Source organism: Doryrhamphus excisus, chromosome 14, assembly GCF_030265055.1.
Source record: "Doryrhamphus excisus isolate RoL2022-K1 chromosome 14, RoL_Dexc_1.0, whole genome shotgun sequence".
Lineage (NCBI taxonomy): Eukaryota > Metazoa > Chordata > Actinopteri > Syngnathiformes > Syngnathidae > Doryrhamphus > Doryrhamphus excisus.
The window spans coordinates 10,233,787-10,257,644 of record NC_080479.1 but is presented as its reverse complement, the minus strand read 5'-3'; the positions used below and the strand labels follow the sequence as shown (position 1 = coordinate 10,257,644).

General features: G+C 41.9%; 1 protein-coding gene across 3 annotated transcripts in view; it reads left to right on the top strand.

Moving 5' to 3' along the window:
• Positions 1–23,858, top strand: part of trappc9 (trafficking protein particle complex subunit 9) — a 112,077-nt gene that overhangs the window by 45,891 nt on the left and 42,328 nt on the right. For all 3 annotated transcript variants that reach the window (XM_058046461.1, XM_058046460.1, XM_058046459.1), the window contains 3 exons: positions 6,717–6,859; positions 15,197–15,307; positions 22,846–22,999. In XM_058046461.1, the coding sequence (XP_057902444.1) occupies positions 6,717–6,859; positions 15,197–15,307; positions 22,846–22,999 (408 nt within the window). The remainder of the gene's footprint in view (positions 1–6,716; positions 6,860–15,196; positions 15,308–22,845; positions 23,000–23,858) is intronic.

The window sequence follows — 23,858 nt, the reverse complement described above, 5'->3', positions numbered from 1 at the left end:
TGGAGCCTCTTTATCATATCTCTCACTTGTTAACGCAGCTTTTGAGGAAAAAAAGGCACAAAAATGAGCTTTTTTGAAGGCTTCGCTACAAATCTTAAATCCAAGCCCCTAGCAATTGAATTTCCATGCCTTCTAGACATAAAATAACACACCTATAATCATCTTTACTATCATATTAACCATCCATCCATCATCCATTGCAAATACTTGAATCAACTGTTGTGGTAGAATAAGCCCGAATGCCCAGTCAGCCTCATAATGGATCCACGATAAAGTTGGCTCCTCTTCCTGTGCGTGTCTGCAGCTGCTGTATGCGAGCCTACTGGCATGTAATTAATAGAAAGTCAAGCATTCCATCATACTTACTGGGCTTGAATTCATGTGTGAAATGCAGTCAGCTAGGCCGAGCGTGCCTCCATATGCCGCCGCCCTCGATGGCTGAATCGCTGTCGGGACCATATTGCAGTCACCCCGAACGGGATATTTAGATACCGCCATGCTGAACCATTCATTTCACTTGCTTTCTTACTTGACAGTTGGTCGTCGGTGATGCTCGTGTGTGTGTGTGTGTGGATTTAGCAAGGTAAAGTGAACAAAATGTGCTGGTGTTGGCGCAAATGTCCGCTCATGTGTTGCAATGTAATTCATCATTATTTCAAGCTTTACGGCCCCTCTGGATTTCAGCTCGACTTGTCCTATCTTCTGAAGCTTACTTCACATTTCCATGGCTGACTGGCTGTTTGTGCTACATGGGGGGGGGGGGGGGGTGGTTTGGCATGTGCAGTTTTTTTTTTCCTCCCCACTTCTTCTTACACCTGCTGGCTAATGGAGCGACACCTGCACACAACTACCGGATCGTATGAAAGAGCTTCCCACCTGCTTGGGTCAGAGTCACACACCAGACCCCTGCTCTGGTTTGCCTTGCATCATCCCACACTCATTTTCAACCCGTCTCTTACTGGATACACACGCGAATACGCCAAGACCGTCAACTTTTTCAAATTGTCCTCGTGTTATAACGGTCTGCGTCAAAAAAGTAATGAAACCGAATTTTGTAGTTGCCGTCTCTGACTCAAGAACGCCTGACTCCCCTGAAATACTACATCAAGAACCAAACTTTGACAGTCAGAAGGAACACAGTGTGAAGGTATAGACCCTGTGGGCAGAAATGTCAGGACCATCGTTAAAATGGACTGTTCCACATTGGAGTTTTGGCATGGTCTCTGAGAGCACAGAGTATCTCATCGTTCTCCTGTTCATTATAACCTCCAGGGTCTCTTTATTAGCAAAAAATCATTAGCGATAAAAGCTGTGGCTGAAGTATCATGTGTGATCAGCATCCAGCAGCTTTATTTGTGCTCCTCGTCTTCCGTGTGGAAGTGGTACATTTTTGACTTCTTTGTCATTTTTGACTTCCTCAGTTTCTTAAGTTAAGAAAATTTGAGAGGTTATTTTGTTGCTAGCTTTGCCCTGTAATCTGTGCAATGTGATGTAAACAAAGAATAATAGGGGTGTAAAAGTGACTATTGGGGTGTTATGTTGTGTATACAGGAGTATAATAACATGTATTTAGAAGGTCATAAACAGGTTTTTTATTAACTCTGAAAATATTTCATTTCTTAATATTAAATTGGCTACAGTTGCAAAATAAGGTTTGAATTCCACCCCCAATCTGTAAACGGACAAGAAGACTACATTGCTTCTTTTTTATTTATTTATGTATTTTTTGGCAATCCTCCTTAAAAGATTTCCCCCCACAGGACAAACGGGTTGACATAGAAAGCGAGCTATCGCCAGGATGTTTTCTTCAAAACTTCACACTGTTGTACCTCCCTTAAGTACCCTGGGGGGCGAGTTGATTGGCTCTGTGATTGACAGCAGGTGTACACATGAGATGCGGTCCCAGCAGTACTCCAGATAGAGACACATCGCACCCGCAAGTGCCCTCAAGTCATTTCTCAGTTTTCCACTGAGGCCACTACCACCAGATGACTAAATATCTCTCCTGGCTGGGAGGCTCCTTTTTGCCCGCTACTAAGCAGATGTATCCCTAAGCAGGGTTCAAGCCTTATTTTAAGGACAATTAGGTACACAGTCTGCTTTTGGATCACCTCATCAAAACACACCATGAGCCTTTAGCTGACATTACAACACTCAGCTCTCATATGCAGTAAAATTGTCGGCTTTATGCAAAAGAAGAAAGTGTTCCTTATCTTATAGCTTTTCAAATGAGTGGAAATAAGGCTGTGGGAATGCTGAAGTCATCATTAGCGGGATATGAATGCAGCTAATAAGAAGATTCTCGGTGTTTGTGTCTTCACAGGTGTGCACTTAAGGCATCCCCGTAGCTGGACTCTTAACAACACAGATGTTGTTTTCCCATTTCATCATTACGCTGATTTGACGTCTGTACCCGTAACAAATTTTCAAGTGCAGACTCTTCAGACTCACAGCCACATTTGTCATTTGTTGTGCTGGACCATCTTGAGAAGTCACACCCCAGTTGATATATGGCAGCATTAGTAGTATTCCATCAGCGTGTTGGAGACTGCCAAGCGGCCTGGTTTCCCTTGGAGGGTTCATGCAGTGCTTCAGAATGTCACAGTACGTGTTGGAATTCACGTTTGGTCTCAGTGAACCGTAGCTCCCCACTGCCTGTGGCATTCACACAGCTCCGTATCATGTCTCTCCCACCGCCATGCTCATTGGGCCAAGACTGATTTCGCAGAATCTTCAAACTTGATGCATACTTGGACAAACCGCCATGTGGTCCAGTTTCCCACAAGAGTTGGAATTAATTAATTTTGCCTCCTAGTGAACCGCAGCTCCCCAGTGCCGGCAGCACTCACACAGCCCCGTATCATGTCTCTACCACCGCCATGCTCATTGGGCCAAGACTGATTTTGCAGAATCTTCAAACTTGCAGCATATACTTGTTATTTCATGTGCCGGGTGGTGTTCCTCACAAGCAAAGGCTTTTATTTTGACGGACAAACCGTCATGTGGTCCAGTTTCCCACAAGAGGGGGAACAGAGCGCCGCTCTAGAATGTCACTGTCATGTTGGAATTAATTTTTCCTCCCAGTGAACCGTAGCTCCCCAGTGCTGGCAGCACTCACACAGCCCCGTATCATGTCTCTACTACCGCCACCATGCTTGTTTTATTTTGACTTCCATGGGGTCCAGTTTCGTTCAGCAGGGGATTGTTCTCTGCTTCAGAATGCCTTATTCACGTTTACACTTCCGTGAACCATGGCTCCCCACTGCCTGCAGTATTCATACAGCCCCATATCATGTCTCTACCACCGTCATGCTCATTGGGCCAAGACTGATTTTGCAGAATCTTCAAACTCGCAGCATACTTGGACAAAGCATCATGTTGTCCAGTTTCCCACAATAGTTGGAATTAATTAATTTTTCCTCCCAGTGAACCACAGCTCCCCAGTGCCAGCAGCACTCACACAGCCCCGTATCATGTCTCTACCACCGTCATGCTCATTGGGCCAAGATTTTGCAGAATCTTCAAACTTATATATATATAATATATGTATATATATATGTATATATATATGTATATATATATATATATATATATATATATATATTATATATATATATATGTATATATATATATATGTATATGTATATATATATATATGTATATGTATATATATATTTGTATATATATATGTATATGTATATACTTGTTGTTTCATGTGCCGGGTGGTGGTCCTCACAAGCAAAGGCTTTTATTTTGAAGGACAAACCGTCATGTGGTCCAGTTTCCCACAAGAGGAGGAACATGCGCTGCTCTAGAATGTCACTGTCATGTTGGAATTAATTTTTCCCTCCCAGTGAACCGTAGCTCCCCAGTGCCGGCAGCACTCACACAGCCCCGTATCACGTCTCTACTACCGCCACCATGCTTGTTTTATTTTGACTGCCATGTGGTCTAGTTTCCTTCAGGAGGGGATTGTGCACCGCTTATTCACGTTTACCCTTTCGTGAACCGTGGCTCCCCAGTCTCGGCAGCACTAATGCAGTCCCACAGCGTGACATCACCAGCGACTACCTGCTACTGCTCATTGCTACTCAATGGAGTCGATCACTGTACCACGTAGCCAATCAAGTCTTGTAGCCTCTGTAACAGGATGTGGTGGCGAGGGAATGTGAAATGCATCACTGACGAGTCTATGGAAGGAGTTGAGTAGCGGTCAGGTTATTTTCAATAGGTGAAATCTAAAATTATCGTGGTATTTGCAGCCTCAGCGAAAAGGCTCAAACTGATTTAAGAATGCAGTAGTAGTAAAAAGTTTTAATTGAGGGCATTGTACCAAACAAACTGTTATCGTAATCTCTCTGACCTATGTACGTGGTCAGGCTGTTTGATTTGGCAACAAGCTCACTTCTGGCACAGTCAGCTTATTACCGCCGGGGCTGGTATGATTGAAAAAGGGTTCCCGAGGAGCCGGAGAGCTGACAGAGAAGAGGTTTGCACAGATGAGGAACTGTAATCTGTAGCAGGCTCCAAAAGGGGGATGTGGGGATCAGTGTTTGCCAGCGTCCCTGAGACAATCATGACACCCCTGGAGACTCGTGCCGAAGCCATTAGTGCTATATAGACAACCACTTGATCACAGCAGCTGCACGGGACCCACTTCCTGCCGCCTGCAGATTTGACTGTACTTGCATTCACCACACCCGCGATAGAATTCTTATTAAATGTTGAAAAAGTTCTCAAATTGACACTGTTTCAACCCTTTGAAATATTTGCAGCCTGCACTCGGAGCCAGCTTCCTCCACCGCTGTGCAAACAGTGTTTAAATGTGCTTCAGAAACGCCATTGTCATTACAGATTTCGGCGAGAGATATGTTTGTGTTTGTGGTTTTGAAAGGCACGGAAGTGGAGAGATAAACACAACTCATCACTTGGGTTCAGCTTGGCTTGCTTTTTTTGCAAGTGTAAATAAAACTTTTGGCCCTGAGACGCCGGGGAAGCAAGTTGGCGAAAGACAGATTTATTGCATTTATTGGTGCATTGTGAATATGACTCAAATATTTCAAATCTGCCCTGTGTTTGGGCTGATTGATGACTAGTTGTCCATATAAGTATGAATAACTAGCCTTATCAATGAGATAGGCATAAGCGTCACATTGTAATGTGTTGTTCTTGGAAACAAATGAACTAAAATACAAATATAAGACATTCAGAAAATGATGCATATGTAGTATTCTACCCTGGTCACTAGGTGTCAGCAATGTTACATTGATGAGACAATAGCCATGGCATATTTTCTCTGATTATGTCTTTTATATTGGGTGATATGAGTGTAAAGGTGACCATAGGGGTGTTAGTTCATGTGTAGAGGGCTCTAATTATGTTTACATTTGTACTTTGATTGACTTTTATGTGTATTTCTGAGCATATTTGTGTTGCTTGTCATGGTTTTTACTCTTTTGTCTCACATGTTTGTCCTCTCTCCAACGGCGTCCATTGCAATCACATGTAAATGCGGACTAGTCATTTATGCAAATTCGATGGTCCTTTCCCTCCCGCAATCCAACATTGCCACAAGTAGATTGCAGTCCTTTGCAAAACTGATCAGAAGTGGTGCAAGAAATGATCCCTGTGGCACACCCTGATATATACTCAGATGTCAACAATCTAAATGACATGCAGATATTTGCGAGGGGGTGTATTAGAAACATGAATACAAGAATCCAAGAAGTGTGATCCCTGTGGCACACCCGTATTCATACTGAGATGTCAGAATTACTCGGACAAATGCCCAAAAATGGCTTATTTTATCACTATGTTAGGATTGTAGTTTTCTTTCAAAGGGTTGCAGCTGATTCCATCATTTTAGTCTTCATTAAACATTGAAAAACAGATAAAAGTACAAGCGTTCCTCTTTATGGTGGTCGGTCTACATATAATCCCTGTTATGTTTTCATCTCTCTTTACTCAATGTGCGCTGCCTCTGTCGTTTCATCGTAATTGGCAACAAACGGAGCCAGCAGGCTTGGAAATATTCCGCTCTGTCGAGGGGAATAGAGCAGCAGATTTCCTGGAAATTTGGGCCGCGAAGAAACAGCCAGTGCCTCAATCAGCAATATGTGCAAGGGATGATGTATGTTCTCTGGGAAGAACAGCAGAACCTTGGATGCTCCTTTTGCCACGCTTCAGCCCCATTACCTGAGTCAGCTCGCACTTTCTCACCATAAACTGACACTTTTAATTTCCCTATCATTTGCCCACTTGGCAGGGCATACACTGTTCCTTTTCTTTATGTGTGTGTGCGTGTGTGTGCATGTGTGTGCATGTGTGTGCTCCTATCGCTATGGAACAAAGCCAGCAATTCCCACCCACTGTGCCCACCCAATTCTATCTCTCTCCGTACAATCTAGAAAGCCACATGTTGAATCCAAATCTTTGGTTTGAGCCACCAATTGTATGCGTAGGACCGCTCTGCTTGAGGCGTCCACGCCATAATAGCGTGCTTCCATTTCATTTAAACGACACAATATCTCTGCTGTGGTGCATTTATTATTTTCACAGTAATGACTTTTGATGCATCTGTCTTAAAAGCACTGATGAAATGGTGAGATGCTGCCTGAGAAATCTGACCTCAATTACACCAAGACCGCCGCACTGATATTATTTGAATTGAATATTATTTTTGTCACATTCCTAATTTCATTGTTGTTTTTTTGCAGACTTTAGAGGCAGTCCTGCACTTCAAGTACTCCGGAGGAGCAGGCAAAGTGGAGGGCTACTACAGGGAGCTGTCTGTGGGGGTCCACGTTGATGTGGAACCCTCTGTGTTCTTCACCAGAGTCAGCACCCTTCCTGCAACCAGGTGAATAGCGTGCTAGCATACGAAACACACTCATGACCTTTTGTATTGTATAACAGTGTAATTCGAGTTATAGATCAGAAGTTGTGCAGGAAATTATTCTCATGTCACACCCTAAGATATACCCTGATGTCAAGAATCTAAATCTTACACCAACATTTGCATATTTGAAGTTCTCAACTGTTTTGTGAAATATAAAGTTGTCTAAGAGGTGATCCCTGTGGCACACCTTTACATGTACTGACATGTGAATAATCAACATTACTCATTTAAACACGACATTTGCATATTTTAACAGCTTATTTAAGGTTATAGCGCTCTCCTTGGTTCTGTATTGGTTGTCCAAGAAGTGATCCCTGTGGCACACCCTCGCTGACTTGTCAAAAATCAAATCAAAATTTGAAGTTCTCAACTGCATGTTTTGTGAAATATTAAGTTGTCTAAGAGGTGATCCCTGTGGCACACCTTTACATGTACTGACATGTGAATAATCAACATTACTCATTTAAACACAACATTTGCATATTTTAACAGCTTATTTAAGGTTATAGTGCTCTTCTTCGTTCTGTATTGGTTGGCCAAGAAGTGATCCCTGTGGCACACCCGCGCTGACTTGTCAAAAATCAAATCAAAATGACATTTTCTGCATCCACACAGCATGCAAAACACGCTTGCTTCTTGCTGTCAACAAATTATTTCTCATTTTCACTCTATTTGCCGCTTTGTTTTATTTAATAAGTACACTGGAGGGTGCCAGTTGGACAATTAAAGCAAAGATCTCAAACGACGGCGACTGGAAAAATGGTGCTACCAACTGGATTCCGGATAATTGGCTACGGCCAATTGATGTTGTACAAATCAATGAAGCTTTAATTAAAAGCGTTATTTAAATGTGACCATACTGAGATGAAACAGCAGTACCGACTCCCCATGAGGTCATTATGTTGTCAGCAATTTGTGAGGAAATGCTCATTTTTTTCTCAAATAAAGTGGGAAAACTCCAAAGTTGGCCACAATAAGAGCTGTACAATTTGGAGTTCAGCCACAATTTTCTGGCAAAAATATGCCTCAAAAGTTAACTTGGAGTGTTTCATGAAATGTTTGTGATGAATTCTGTTTTTATTATCAACTTTTTGTGATGCCAGCGCCGAAGTGGAGCAAGGATAGCAATGAGGATGAGTGTAATGATTAGCCACGAGCCGGAAATGGAAGGGTCTGCAATCAATTTCATATGCAAATAAATTTGACTAAGCACTTAAACATAGTGGATTGCAGCCGAGTTACGGATTTATTTTCTCTTGATTTAAATTGCAAATGCTGTAATTTCCAGACTATAGAGCACACCGGTATGTAAGCTGCACCCACTAAAGAGGAAAAAAATATATTGGTGTGACACGGAAATATCTTATTTTAACTTTTGATTGAATAAATGCGTTTTTTCCAAACAGTAGCTTACCAGCAAAGTCATCCATCACCTCCTCCTTCTGGGAACTAAACCACTAAAATTGTCTCCTTCAGCATCACATCAATTCAACAGCCTCATGATTCCTTCATCACACACTTTGTCAGTCTCTCTCGCTTCCATTTTTGCCCATTATTTGCGTTTGCCAAGGGTCTTTGAATATAACTCCCTTGAATAGTGGGGCTCTATTATACAGGTATGGTGTGATACACAATATTAATAAATTCCAGCAGTAGGCCTTCTTATAAAGCCCCCCTCCCCCCCCCCCCCCCCTGTGATAGTATTGCTCTGCAAACACCTTCTACGGGTGAGTTGTTTTTTGTTCTTTAATTCAGTTTTCTTTAACTTCACTTTTTGTTCTGCTTTAAGATGTTATTTAAAATGCTGTGTGTGCAGTGATTGTTTTTAAATTAGCACAACCTCCATTTTCACTTGCAAATTCTGCCATTTCCTCTCATTTGGAGAATGGCAATGAAGCCTCTTCGATCAGCACTCTCGCGGACATTACTGCTATCCAAACCGAGGCGATTAGAAGTGGTACTTTCACCGGCGGGTCAGAAAGTGACAGACCTGAATGGAAATTAAATGCACTCACCTCTCTTGCGCACCCATTCTTACTCTCTCATGCGCTATGTATATTAGATTCCCTCCCTGTCTCTCTAAAATGCATACACATTCTATGCCTTTACTTTCGGCTCCACTCCCAAATGAGGGAGGGCAGATCATGGCGGTGTAATGGCCACTTGAGATGAACCATTAGCTGTAATAATCCCCACAGTGTAGGCTATCCATCTTGGGGGGGTCAGTGCTGATATATATACTGCTCAGGGAGCTATACTGTCACCCTATCAGTGACAATAGTAGACTCTTACCTTTATGGGATCTAAGGAGCTGGCTGCCCAGTCGGGCTGGCGTAAACCACAAAAGTGTTTGAAAGGAAGAGACTTTAAGACCAGTTTCCTGCAGGTGTGCACAAGTCAAATAAGATACATTTGCATAAACCAATATTGCTTTTCAGTGGCTCATGGGCTTTTGGGCACAGTAGTATAGAAGTAAGAAGAAAAAATTGAAGAAATTGATGAAAAGGCTAAAAAAAAACACACAGTAAAGTTAATAATAGTAATGCTAATCAGATTAATAATGGCAATAATAATATATAGTGTTTGTAAGTCATTAATAAATATAACTAATTATATAAAAAATGAAATACAAATGTAAAAGCTGCGCTCACTAAATTTAGAGGGAAAAAACAGATTTGTACGTACTGTATATAAGACACACTGGTGTGTAAGCCGCATTTGTCCACATAGAAAATGGCGCTGAGAGGGAGGCTGACATCATTGCCGCATGCCAATACAGGAAAACTTTTATTTTTTTTATTTTTTTTCTTGTTTTGGTACATGTTTGTACATTTCCCAGGTACACATTTGAAGTGTTAAGTTGCCGTGTGATGAGTTTAGTGTTATTTGTAAGGTGACACAGTGAGTCCAACTGTTGTACAGTTAGATATGCTGACCTCCTGACAAAAAAATTGAAGAAATGGATGAAAAGGATAAAAAAAAAACAGTAAAGTTAATAATAGTAATTCTAATCAGTTTTAATAATGGCATTGGAATGTAAAAGCCGCACTCACTAAATTTAGAGGAAAAAAACTGATTTGTATGTACTATATATAAGACACACCGGTGTGTAAGCCGCATTTGTCCACAAAGAAAATGGCGCTGAGAGGGAGGCTGACATCATTGCAGCAGGCAATACAGGAAAACTTTAAAAATAAAAAATGCCCTCTTTTAAACTTGTTTTGGTCCATGTTCGTACATTTCTCAGGTACACATTTGAAGTGTTAAGTTGCTGTGTGATGAGTATAGTGTTATTTCTAAAGTGACACAGTGAGTCTGACTGTTGTCCAGTTAAATATGCTGACCTCCTGCAATTTCCAGTAGGTTGATGGGAATGCATTGATGGCTCGTGATTGACACCTGCCAAAGAAAGCACAGTATTTTAACAATTAGTAGTACTTGTGAAGTAAAGGAGAATTTAGCCCCACTGTACAAGTTTAAGAAAAAGTAGTGGCTTATACACTGGAATTAATTCAACAATTTCATTAGTAATAGTCATTAGTAATTGTGATGTAGCTTCACCGTCAACAATATTGACTATGTTGCGCAATTAAATAAAAACCCAGGACATATTTAACATATATAACAGCAAACATAATAAACATCAGCCCAGATACAAATGTACAGATATGACAGTGCGGTAGTTAGAAATGTAATCAAATATATATGATAATAAACGCTGTTGATTAATGAGGTATAAATGTCAAATCGGCAGCGCAAAAGTATGCAAAGATAAACAGGGTGCAGTGTGGCAAATGGATATAAATTATTTATGATGTGTTAAAAAAAATAAAAGTAATTATTAATGAGCGCTATAGATCAGAATTACAGTCCCTAATATTTTACATATCCCATTTATATGCTCTGACAACTTTGCGCCAGCTTTGCACTTTATCTTTTCCTTTTTTATTCCCCCCTTTGTAACGACTTCCCTTTATATTATATGCCGCCCCCTTCTTCTCGGATGGCGGCCCCACTTTTATTCCATTTGACCTTTCCTTCACTTTCATCTCACTGTCTGTTGGATCACCTTACCTTTTCCCCTTCTCCACCCGCCGTCTCCTTCTGGACTTTCATCTCGACTTGTGCTCCCCCCGCCTCCATTTCTTCCAGTATAAGAATATAAGAAGTGGCTCCAAAGGAAAGGCATGAAAACACCATGCTTTCATTAATGACGCAAGTATGTCGGCAGCGCTTAATGCTTGGACATTATTCTCTCAATGATCTTTCTCCTCACGCCCGTCGCCATTAAATGAACTATGTTGTCTCTTGGTGTCTTTGTTGCTCTCTTTGCCTCGGTAGGCACTTTCACACGTCTTTATTTTGTGCCTACGCTATCTCTTTCCTCCCACACGCCGCTCTCTTTGTCTCACCTACTTTCTCACGTCAACATTTAGTCAGCACATTTGACTTTCTGTTCCCGGGCACTCTTAATACAACATGCTTCCATAAATTCCTTTTTTTATCGGCTACACGCTATCATCTAAACAGCTCTTTTCTCCACTCTGCTGCTGGCATCCTATTTGACCTTTTCGCTTGCGCTGGGAATGACACCATTTTGTTATTTTCCTCTGACTTGCTCTTCAGGGCTTTGGCCATATAAAAGGTGTCAGATGTGTTGGGGAAAAGTGGCAGGGGAACAGCATGTGTGAAATACGCGGTGATCCATACTTTGAAGGTGGACCTGTAAGAGGGGAAGGGGGGGGGGGGGGCATTCACTTGGTATTATTACTGTACCCTGGGAATAAAATGGATTGCTCCAATGGAAGGGAAATAACTAACACTCCCTCTTGGGGGTTGACGGAGGTTGATGTTCTTCTCAGCTCTTGTCCACACACAAAAAATAGTATTTTCATTTATTTCCACCAATGTAAAGTTCAGTTTGGTACACTTTGGAATTTAGGATGGCGATAGCTATCTCAGCTATATCTTAGCTACTTATAGCTAAGAAGCAACACCAAACAGGGTCTCACTTTATAATAACTGGGGAACTACTGAAGAACTAATGAGTAAGGTACAATTTAGAGTAGTTACTGAGGAAATAATTAAGAAATAACGAGGAAGTCGTTACTGAGGAACAAAGGCACATACATTTCAAGCAGCTATTGAGAAACTAATGAGGAACCTGTGAGTAGTTATGGAGGAACTAAGGCACATACATTTGGAGTAGTTACTGAAGAAATAATGAGAAACTCATGAGTAGTTACTAAGGAACTAATAGAGCTAGTGAAGTAGTTAGTGAAGTAGTTACTGAGGAACTAAGCACATACATTTTGAGTAGTTACTGAAGAAGTAATGAAGAAATAATGAGGAATGCATGAGTAGGTACTCAGGAACTAACAAAGAACCAATGAACTAGTTAGTAGAGTAGTTACTGAGGAACTAAGGCACATAAATTTAAGGTAGCTATTGAGAAACTGAGGAACCTGTGAGTAGTTACTAAGGAACTAAGGCACATACATTTAGAGTAGCTTTTGCAAAGCTAATGAAGAATTAATGAGGAACTGATGAGTCGAGTAGTTATGGAGGAACTAAGGCACATACATTTGGAGTAGTTACTGAAGAAGTAATGAAGAAATAAGGAGAAACTCATGAGTAGTTACTGAGGAACTAATAGAGCTAGTGAAGTAGTTAGTGAAGTAGTTACTGAGGAAGTAAGCATACATTTTGAGTAGTTACTTAATGAAGAAATAATGAACTCATGAGCAGTTACTTAGGAACTAACAGAACAAATCAACTAGTTAGTAGAGTAGTTACTGAAGAACTAAGACACATACATTTGGAGTAGTTACGAGAGAAGTAATGAAGAAATAATGAAGAACTCCTGAGAAGTTACTTAGGAACTAACAAAGAACTAATGAACGAGTTAGTAGAGTAGTTACTGATGACGAATGCACATACATTTGGCGTAGTCACTGAAGAAATAATGAAGAAATAATGAACTCATGAGAAGTTACTTAGGAACTAACAAAGAACTAATGAACTAGTTAGTAGAGTAGTTACGGAGGAACTAAGGCACATACATTTGGAGTAGTTACTAGAGAAGTAATGAAGAAATAATGAAGAACTCATGAGAGGTTACTTAGGAACTAACAAAGAACTAATTAACTAGTTAGTAGAGTAGTTACTGATGACGAATGCACATACATTTTGAGTAGTCACTGAAGAAATAATGAAGAACTCATGAGAAGTTACTTAGGAACTAACAAAAAACTAATGAACTAGTGAGTAGAGTAGTTACTGAGGAACTAAGGCCCATAAATTTAAGGTAGAGAGTAGTTATGGAGGAACCAAGGCACATCCATTTGGAGTAGTTACTGAAGAAGTAATGACAAAATAATGAGGAACTAAGGAACTAACAAAGAACTAATGAACTAGTGAGTAGTTACTGAGGAACTAAGCACATAAATTTGGAGTAGTTACTGATGCTACTAAGATGATGTTCTTTTTCTCCTGTTATTCTCCTGAAATGATGCTTTTTTTCTTGTTAGATTGGGTGTTGGGTGGTAGAATCAGCACGGGGAGGGAGGGGGGGGCAACTTCATTGATCAGTCAGCATCTTTGGCTACGTAGTATCCCACGTTTGACATTTTCCTATAACCCTTATAGGCTGATAGTTGTTTCATCACTTTAATGGAGACAATCAATTCCGGGCTTTAGTTTGGATATGTCAACATTGAATGCTTGTCGCCTGTTTTCGAAAGGCTTCCCAATGAGCTCCCGTTTCATTTGTTAGCGTGGCATAAATCTGGGGAATAGACAGTGGCATTCATTAATTTTCCTTCCTTCTTCCTCTGTGACACACTAGAAGCTGTACCTGAAATAATCACCAGTAAAGGTCGCCTTCAGCGGCCATGACCGTGTGCTTAAAATGACATTTATATGCAGTGTTGCTGCTTCTCTTCTATTCTGACTGATGTTATTTAGCAGTGTATATTTAGACATAATGTTTCATTAATCCCTTTCTCTCTCCTTTTGGCTTCACCGATTGAAGGAGATTGAAGGCCTTGTTCCAAACCCTATTGGCTTATTTTGAATTATTTATCCATCTGGAATCTACGTGCTGTCTATTATAGCGTATCCGGATGCTTAATAAGATTATTCCACGTTCAGAGTTCACACACAGGACCTTTTTTGTTGTTTTTTTTTTTTTTGCAGCACCGACTTAAATGTAGTGTTTGAATGTTATTTTGGGCTGTTGTCTTGAAACCCAGAAATCCACATCGTCTTTGTTTGTATCCTCCCATTTTGATCCGGGTTGAGGAGTACAAGAGCAATGAGTCTGTGTTTCTTATCAGGTTGCTGTGATTGATCGCCCCAGCTTAATGCCCCAGCCCATAAATCAGTAGCTCTACCCGCTCGGGCCTGTTAATCACGTCTGCCAACAGAGACAACAAGACAATTAAAGAAACATGGCTAGGCCTAAAAAATATGCTCTTTTAATTGCCGCGGCAGTTTATTAGTGACTCGGGCGAGCGGGAACGTAATCCTCCATTAACCTTGGGATTGAAGAGACTGGAAGCCGGATGAGAGTGAGAGTCGGTGTTGCCTGGAGGCTAGACGAGGTGGTGATGGGATGGTTAATTTACACAAAGGATGCATTTTTTACATCTGCTCGTTGGCACCCTCATTTTTTTTTGATTAATCAAATAACCGGTTGGAATAACTCGCATATGTTTAATCGGGGAAGCGCAGACGTGTGCGCTACTGTTTATTCCCCATGTAATTGCATTGCGGGGATTGATTTAGGCGCTTTGACAGTCTCTGTTTCCTCTCATCAGTCATTAGCAAGGGGGGGAAAATAGCCACTTAGGGTTAAAATTAGCTGAAAAGCCAGCGTCGTCTCCTCCCGCTTGATCTAAATCGCAAATTTGCCCCTTCTTATGATCAGCATTAGAATAGCAGGCCCAGGTCTGATTTGGAGATCGGCCTGCTCCAACCAGGCGCCTGGCGCTATGATGAAAGCGCTGCCACCGTTTGATGCTGTGACAAGGACAAGGTCTTGGCTCCGTCGCCTATCTTAGCCGTGTATGGTTCCGTGTATTTTTAGAAGAAATTATCGTAATTGATGCTTCCAGATGCCTACTCTTGCTAGGGAACGATACGGGGTCGGTGGTCGGGGCCTAGACGGGCTGCAGAGCACGTTGCATTGTGTTGGTTGGAAATGCATGTACAGAATTTTACAATGTGCCATCTAATGCAGGGGTGTTCGGGTTGAAAAATAAAAAATTAAATATGTTTGTCTGCCTCCGTCCACAGCACCCGTCAATGTCACCTACTGCTCGACATCTTCAACCCCACAGAGCATGAGCTCACCGTCAGCGCCAAGAACAACCAGGACCTTGTCCTCCATGCCAGCGAGTGCCAAAGGTAAGACATTGAAAGATAAAAGGATATCATATCCTTGTGCACTTTTCAAAAGCTGTTTTTTGTTGTCCTTCGCCACTTGGCAGTTGGAATTCCAGGATTTCTTAAAAATAGATTTATTAATAAATCACACTGCCTAAATTCAGCATTTTTCAAGCATAAAAATGTCTAAATAAACCTAAACACATACAGTATGTAAGGAGTTCAGAAGATGCTTTCAAGGTGTGTATGATATCTAGTATTGTACACAGGTCATGTGACTGTAATGTCCGGTGAGACACACAAGCACCAGAACAACAGGCTTTTATTGGCCTCCCACTTTATCCCACTGGTCTTATTTTTGTCTTAAATGGCTGATTTACTGTCATTATGTCTACTATAGGTAATACAAGTGTAAAGATTGACATAGGGGTGTTATGTCATATCTAGAGGGCTCTAATAATTAAGATTAAGATATGCCCTTATTCGTCCCTCAGTGGGGAAGTTTGTATTGCACAGCAGCAAGAGTACAGAGTCAGTTAAGCAGTACAAAATACACAATGTAGAAAAATAAACAATATAAACAACCCAAGTATTAACAAAATGGTTAAAACTGTTGTAGTTTCTTTGTACAAAAATAGTCCATTTCTAAATAGGGGGCTTCTACTTCATGGAAATTCACTCGTCACGGTCGGGTCTGCATCTCTACATTTTTTGGGAGTTTTTAAGGGTATCATTGCTTCTTCTGACTAAAAAAATGTGGGCTTGCTTACCCATCAAAAAAGTACTTTACTCTTGACAATTGCTGACCCAATAAAAAAATCATTGGTGAGCCATTTTGGGCCTGGAAATGCAGTTTGTAGAGCCTTGCTGTGGCGGGTTGCCGCTGTCTAGAATCTGTGCTTTCATAAAGGAAGTGAATGAGTGCTGTAAAATTCTATTAGGCTCGGCCATCTGTCATTGCTGGATAATCTCAGACATGTTACCTGTACAGCCTTGGCCATTTGTCATTGATAAAATCCTTAACTGAATAAATGCTTTTTGAACATCATAAGTATATATTTTAAGAGATTCGTAAAAAGGCATAATGGAGTTTCTCACCTTTTGGCTGCCAATCGTTGCTTTTGACGGTCATGGTGATTGCTTCCATCGTGAATTGAGATGATCTCCTTTCAGTGCAAATAACACCCCTGTAGAAAAGCAGTGTCTATGATGTCACATTCACCCCATTCACTATTTAGAGTGGTAGGATTTTGCATATAAAGCAAAACAAGGCCAAAGGCTTCATGGTTCTCCATCTGGAGCTTCCATCATGTCTTCCATCCCAACCCTTCTCTTCCGTATCGCCACGTCACTAAGCCCCGTGTCATTTTAATATGTCGCTCCCTGCTCAGTGATGAATGAGATGTCAAGGCGCAAGATGTTTTCTGGAGTGGTTTTATCCAGGAACGTGTGTGTGTGAAGGTAGCTTTGGAACCCGACAGGCGGAAAAATGATTCTGTCAATCACCAGTCTTCTTCTTAATTGTGAGTACGCAGAGTCCAGTGTTCAAACCTTCCAAAAAAATCAATTCAATTTGGACTGTTCCAACACGTGGAATCCAAAATTGTGGTTCCTTCCTACAGAATGATCAAAGCCAAGGAAAGAAAGGATGCCATAACAAGAACAGAAGGGGGTCGTTGTGGCCATTGGCATCGTGGAGGCAGAAATAATTCCTGTTTATTTCTTTGGCTTTTTTTTTTTGGCATTACTTTTTTGCTATTACTCAAATACACTTCATAAAGTGTGTATTTACTGTGACTGACTAAATTGGAAAGTACACTTATGGGGAAGACCAGGAAGCCAAGCAATGTGTTCCTGGATTTTTTTTTTTTTTTTTTTTTGCACCTCTGTGTGCACGCGCATCATTGAACATTGTCGGTTGTATGAAAAAAAAAACAACAACTCCAACTGTCCAGTCAAAAGCTACTCACAGGGCTTTATTTCTTGACATGTCCACACATGTAATAGCAGCGTAATATTTTATGACTTCCTCGAATCCATACACCTTCCCTCAGAAAATCCTACCTGTTTCTCCCAGGATTTATTCTGTCTACACAAGTACACAGAAAAGTAAGAAAATAGCAACAACTGCAATTTCCTCAGTAAATAATCCTGATTGCTTGAGTTGGAGCCGTAGATTCAATTTTTGAAGTGTCTGGGAAGGCGAGATTTTGACAGTGGGGGTGAGGAGTGCTGCTTTCATGTTGTCATATCATTGAGTGAGATATTTTATCTCTTTGATGGAGTTCTTTCACGGTGATTGGAAAGTGCGTATGGGAACTCTGATGTCTGGAGCGTCCCAACAGTTTCACCAGAGTCATTCGGGGAAGCTCGGAATTTAAAGCCGTCCCTCTTGGGGCCGGCCATTTCTGATGATTTTGATCGTTTTTTTCAAGGCACACTGGGCTATATAGACATGGTGTATACCAAAAGGAAGATTAGACGCTCATCTTTCCACACACACACACACACACAGTAGGGAGACATGGCATGGCACTGAGGATCAAGGAAACGCCACCTTTGGGGCCGTCCACACTGGGAGGAGCCGCAGGCCGTGTCATCGGAGGACCAGCACCCGGGCCCCCCGACTCCGACAGACGGGCGGACCCCCACATTAAAGGGAGGAACCCCCAGCCGGCCGGGTCGAAGGGACCCAAGGATGGCACCCCCTCAGCAGACCCGACACAGCCCCCAGTGTGGAGGACCCCCCTGACGAAATACTGGAGTTAAAAGCTAAAGACTAAAAGCATAAAATAGGACTAAAAAGATAAAAACATAAGAAAAGTTTAAAAATATTAGTTAAAAGCCTGATTAAAAAGGTGTGTATTTAATCTTTTTTTTTTTTAAATATCAACAATATTTATCCTCACAAGGGTCGCGGGGGTGCTGGAGCCTATCCCAGATGTCTTTGGGCGAGAGGCGGGGTACACCCTGGACTGGTGGCCAGCCAATCACAGGGCACATATAGACAAACAACCATTCACACTCACATTCATACCTATGGACAATTTGGAGTGTCCAATTAACGTGCACAGTTTGGTTTATAGTGCGACCATTAAACTCTCATTTTAACAGCAACATCATACTAGGTTAGCCCATGTGCTGGAGAAAAACGGATCAAACTTCCAGCTTCCCACGTCTGTAGATGACGGATGGATTATTGGCAGAGCTCCAAGCTTCATTTAATATGTGTAGCGAAGCCTACTTTTGATGATGGATTTTTCTCAGGTCTGGTGCTTATGAACAAGCTAGACCGATTTAAAAGTCCATTTAGCACAAAAAGAGACCTATCAGACACGGACACGGTCATACAATGTGACCCTGCCAAGAACAATCTGTGTGGTCATCTCCTCTAGCCTCCCTTTCATTGTCTTTCAGCACCACTTGTGTGTCTCCCAAGGGCCATAAACAAGACTTTGGTGGTTTACATCCCATCATTACATCAATCCAGAGGTGACGACCAGTCAGTCCCTTTCGTCGTAAATCTACTTACTGTAGCAGGCCGGGTGTCAGTGCTAACTGCACCGCTTTTCTCCTCTTGTGTCTCTTCTCATTCGCAGTGTGCCGGATCACTGCACACACACACACACACACACACACAGGGTGGACACACCTCAGTGCATGGGCTTTTCAAACAAAGCTTGTTTCCATGGTGACCACCTTTACCCTGTTATGGCTGCAAAGCACATAATGTTTTTGCAGTCCCATCTTCAGTAAGTCCCACGTGGATCGCTTGTTTTCCCCTCCTGCTCAGCTCATTCAAATGTATGAAATGCTCATGACGTGCACAATATGAAGTGTCGTGTCCAGTGGAGAAGTACTTATGCATGCTGAAGACGGAGCACGAAGAACAGGTGCGATGTTTCCTGACAAAGACGAGAGCCGATGGTCTTGACATGCATCTCTCAGGCATTCACAATTCCCAGCCCTGTCGTATTTGCTCTGCGGAAGTTTCTGTTTTTCCCCTCCACAAATGTTGGAGAGATAATATCTTCCCTGGAGGGGCGCCGGTGTGATGGCTTAGCTGAGGCGCTGGAACATTGTGCTGTAGTTCTGAAATCGCTCCGTCTGCCACAGATTACTTGACACTAGTCATTTGGCACAGCACGGTGGAGATACGGTCTTCTCAAGGGACGATGCTATGGAAATGATTCTTGGATGTACTGTACGTTAGAGTAGCCATTGTACAGCTTGTATTAGTAGTATACTGTCGATCAGGGGTCTCAAACTCAATTTACCTGGGGGCCACTGGAGCTAGGGTCTGGGTGAGACTGGGCCGCATCAGGTTTTCCAAAAAAAAAAAAACGCATTTATTAAAAACAGAAAAATGAATAAACTTTGCTTTGGTTCTGATTTTCTACAATAAAAGCTCTGATAAAACCTTCCACTGTTCTCAAATATCTTAATTTTTATTTTTCTACAGAAAATAAGATGAAAAATAAAGAAACAAATCAAGAATAAAGAAAATCAATCAATCAGTAATAAATAAATATAATAATAATAATAATAAAACAGCAAATAATAAAAACTTAAGAAACCACATATAGTTGGTGGGTAGACAATTTTTTTTTCAGATTAAAATGAACAAAGCATTATTAGAGCCCTGTAGACATGACAAAACACGACTATAGTCACATTTATACTCTTTTTATTTACAACATATTGCACAACTGCAGGGTCTTGAGACACATGCTAACTCTCAAACTAGAGATCTAGCGACCTAAACGGTAGCCTTCAAGTTATTTCCTTTAAACTTAAATAGCCAAAAAATTCCCACTTCCACACGGATAGGGAGGATAACTATTAACAGTTATTTAACCATTAACATGAACATTAATCAAACGTAATAATTTTTTCTGGGTACATGATACCATACAGCATCCATATCAAACTTGCGCGGGCCGCACTAACATTAAACTTTCATATCAAGGCGGGGGCCTCAAACTAGTGTCCTGCGGGCCACATTTGGCCCGCGGGGCGCGTGTTCGAGACCCCTGCTGTAGATGTATCCACTGCCGCAATTATTGTCCAAATAGCTGGCTACACAAGTGAACAGCAAGAACTTTGTATCTTGCTAATAATCAAGTGTAGTGGTGGTTGTGTCATGGGGACGCATGAGTCCTGCTGGCACTAGGGGGCTGCGGTTCATCGATCATCATGCATGTTTCCCCTGAAAGAACTGCAGCTCCCCAATATCGGCAGCACTCATGCAGCCCCAGATTGATCATCACTGTGCTGGACAGCAGACAAGATAATTATTGTGTGTCCACTGTACACTGACTACTCTAAAGTATATGCTTATTTTTATCGTTTCATCATCCATCTACTCTATTTAAAAGCCCTTATGTCATCATATGTCCGTAATAGTAACAAAAGACATAGAGTTAGCTCTCATGGGATTTTTTTCAAGTACGATACCCCCGAAAAAGATCCTCCCGAGACAGAAATAGCTCATAGCCTACCCTTCCTCACTTTTAATGACAGCCAGCGCATTAGAAGATTCTCTGCACGGTAACCTTCCCGGTGCGTTCCGTAATTGGCTGTGAGGATTACGTTTTGGATGTAGCTGAGCATATCGAGGCAAGGAGGGAGGGGGCACGCTGCAGCCACTGCAAACAAAGGGTTACACCGAGTCAGCCGCAGTCTAAAAATAGACTGTTGCTCTTGCTCGCCTCTGCACGAGCCTCTGTGGATCTCTGCCTTTAAGCTCTGCACGTGAGCTAAAAATAACCTTCCTGATGAAAACATGCATATGCACACTCTGTAGAGGCTCTTGGCTTCTCCCCCCCTTGCGGCATAACACATCACCGCTGTTAGGAAAGATGCATGTTTGGAAATCGTTTAGAATTCCGCAACAGGCTGTGTTGGGGTATGATTAGATTCTTACTCACAAGTCAGGGCACACACACACACACACACACACACACACACTACAGGAGCGTGCACACCGCAGTAACATACAGGCCTCTCAAGCAAATGAAATGCAAATTGAGCTCTGCTAAAATAGAAGTCAAGCAGTGGAGATTATATCGGCTTTATTTAGCCATACTGCTGCATCCAGGACAAGATCGGGATTCCTAAATTCACCATGAAACTATAAATTACGTCGAATATTCTGAAGTCTGCTTAAGCATTTTAAAACCAAAAGATGTACGTACATTTGCTGCACATTTACGGCATTGCGTCTATGTAATAACTGTTATTTCTGTCATTTGTATGTGTGTTAATAACATAATAATGTGTTTAGGGCTGCATCCAGTGGTTAGCATGTTGACCCGGGTTCGAATCTCGGCTGTGGAGTTGGCATGTTCATCACATGGGCTCAATCATCATTACTGGTGGCTCGTTTCCCTGCAACCCTTTCAGCCGGTGTTGCCATTAAAGCGGCTTCAATGCCAAATTACGGAGAGATGACCGATAATGACAAAGACGGTGTCAGAGATCACCCTCCTCCCTCCCCCGGAGTTGGATGCAATGTTGCTTAGTTCTGCCAAATAAATGCATGCACATCATCTTAACCAAGTCCTTGACTTTACTAAAGCCTTTCCAATAAGTCATCTGAAGTCATTTGTATGGAGTTCCATGCAGACATGAGCATATTGCTCACAGAAGATGTTCATTGTTAACATTTCACCCCCGCCGACATTGAGGTTGAGACACCCCCGAATGTGAAAAGGACCGTGGGCAAACAAAAGGTTTTGTGAATCGTATGAGACGGGAGCTGCCGTGAATGGATTTCATCACACCAAAATACCCGGAATAATGATCTTTGAATTGGATCTGCTGATGAATGCCTTCGGCGTGCTCAAATCACCTCTCTCTTGCCGTAAGGCTCATTGGAAGTCATGAAAATGCCAATGAGATGCGGGCTAGAACACACAGAGCTCGGCAAAGCCCGGAGAAAAGAAAATAGAATTGTCTGTCGCATAGACAAATGAAATTATGGAGTCATGCAAATCTGTGCAAAGTCTTTGCGAAAAAAAATATATATTGAGATGCTTAGTGCTTCGACTGGCTACCCATCCAATTACCTTTCTCGAAAAACAGAAATAAAAGGCCGAGCAGGGCACTTTCGGTGAAAGGTGAAATTCCACCCAACATGGCCACAGCTTGTTATTGAAACTCTTGCTTTTGCATACCACCCGGCGACTATAGTAGACTTGGTGCTTACATGAATGTTGGCATAAATCACAGTAAATACATAAGTTTGTGTTGCCGTTTTGTGGGTTTTAGTTGTGATGCCGCCACCTTACAATGACAATTTTTAGTCGTGATGGTGTGTATATTTGAAGAAAAACAGCACTCATTTAAAGATGGGGTCGTCACTGGTGGGTTGACGTTACCCATGTCTCGCTCATCTTCAAAGATGCTAGCAAGACCTGCTGCAGCTTATGATCTCGTTTGCGCTGCTTTGTTGGAAAGGCTGCGAGACGATAATTGCACCGGTTTTGCTTTGATGCATCGCATCAACAGACTCATCCTTTGCAATGCCCCCCCTCCCCTCCCCACCTCTCTTCCAGGATGGCCATCCAGGTTGACAAGTTTGACTTTGAGAGCCTGCCCCTGCCCGACCAGGAGACAAGCCGCTTCACGAACACCAAACAGCTGGAGGAGGAGCGACAGCACGCTCAGGGCTGTCAGATCAACAGCAAGCTGGGCATCTGTTGGAGCATCATATCCTTCTATGGGCTCAAACTTAGCCAGACATAAAGCAGAAGGTTTGGATGTATTATTCCGTAGCCTCACTCCCATCAGGAGGCTGTATTTTTTAAGACCAGATTGAGTGAACTGTGTGTGTTGACAGTCAGAAGACGGATAAAAAAACAGCTGGATTCTACATCTGGAGGCCCCGTGGCCACCGGGGAACTTGTTCCTCAGCTCTGACAGATGGGGAACGCTTATGTCTCAGCGCTTGACACTTTGACACTGTGTTGTGATGCCCCAGTGTGTGGAGGGGGAGTTGAAGCAATCACTCACACCTTAAGCATGTTTGGTCTATCAAAGATTACAGTCTATAGGTTTAAGTTTGGGTATGAATCTTATCCAAAACTTTTACAATTCATCACTCGTATTGTAGGAAATACATAAATAATATCACCCAGAGGACACTCATCAATCTGGAAGCCCCAATAACAGATAAGTGATCAAATTGAAGAAATACTATTTCGGCAGCACAGTTTCTCCCACAAGATTTCGACAGCAAAATCTTCCACATTTTGTTCCTCACACAGCAAGCTAACAGACACAAGGTCCAAAAGGTGCAACACAGATATACCGGGTTGGAAGACTGGACATATTATTTATGCAAAATGACATCAAACAGATAAACAAACACTTTTGGTTCTAAAACAGAGCCCTGAGGAACCGCTGAATCTTTTGCTGTCCTGTTCGGCAATGTCATTAGGGTTAAATTATCATCTTATCACAGATATCATCAAAAGAGTAATTATCTGGATCATCTTATATAATCAGGGTAATTCATCTTTGGGTTTTTTGGGGGGATTTATTTCCGGATAGCATTCACATTGATCAG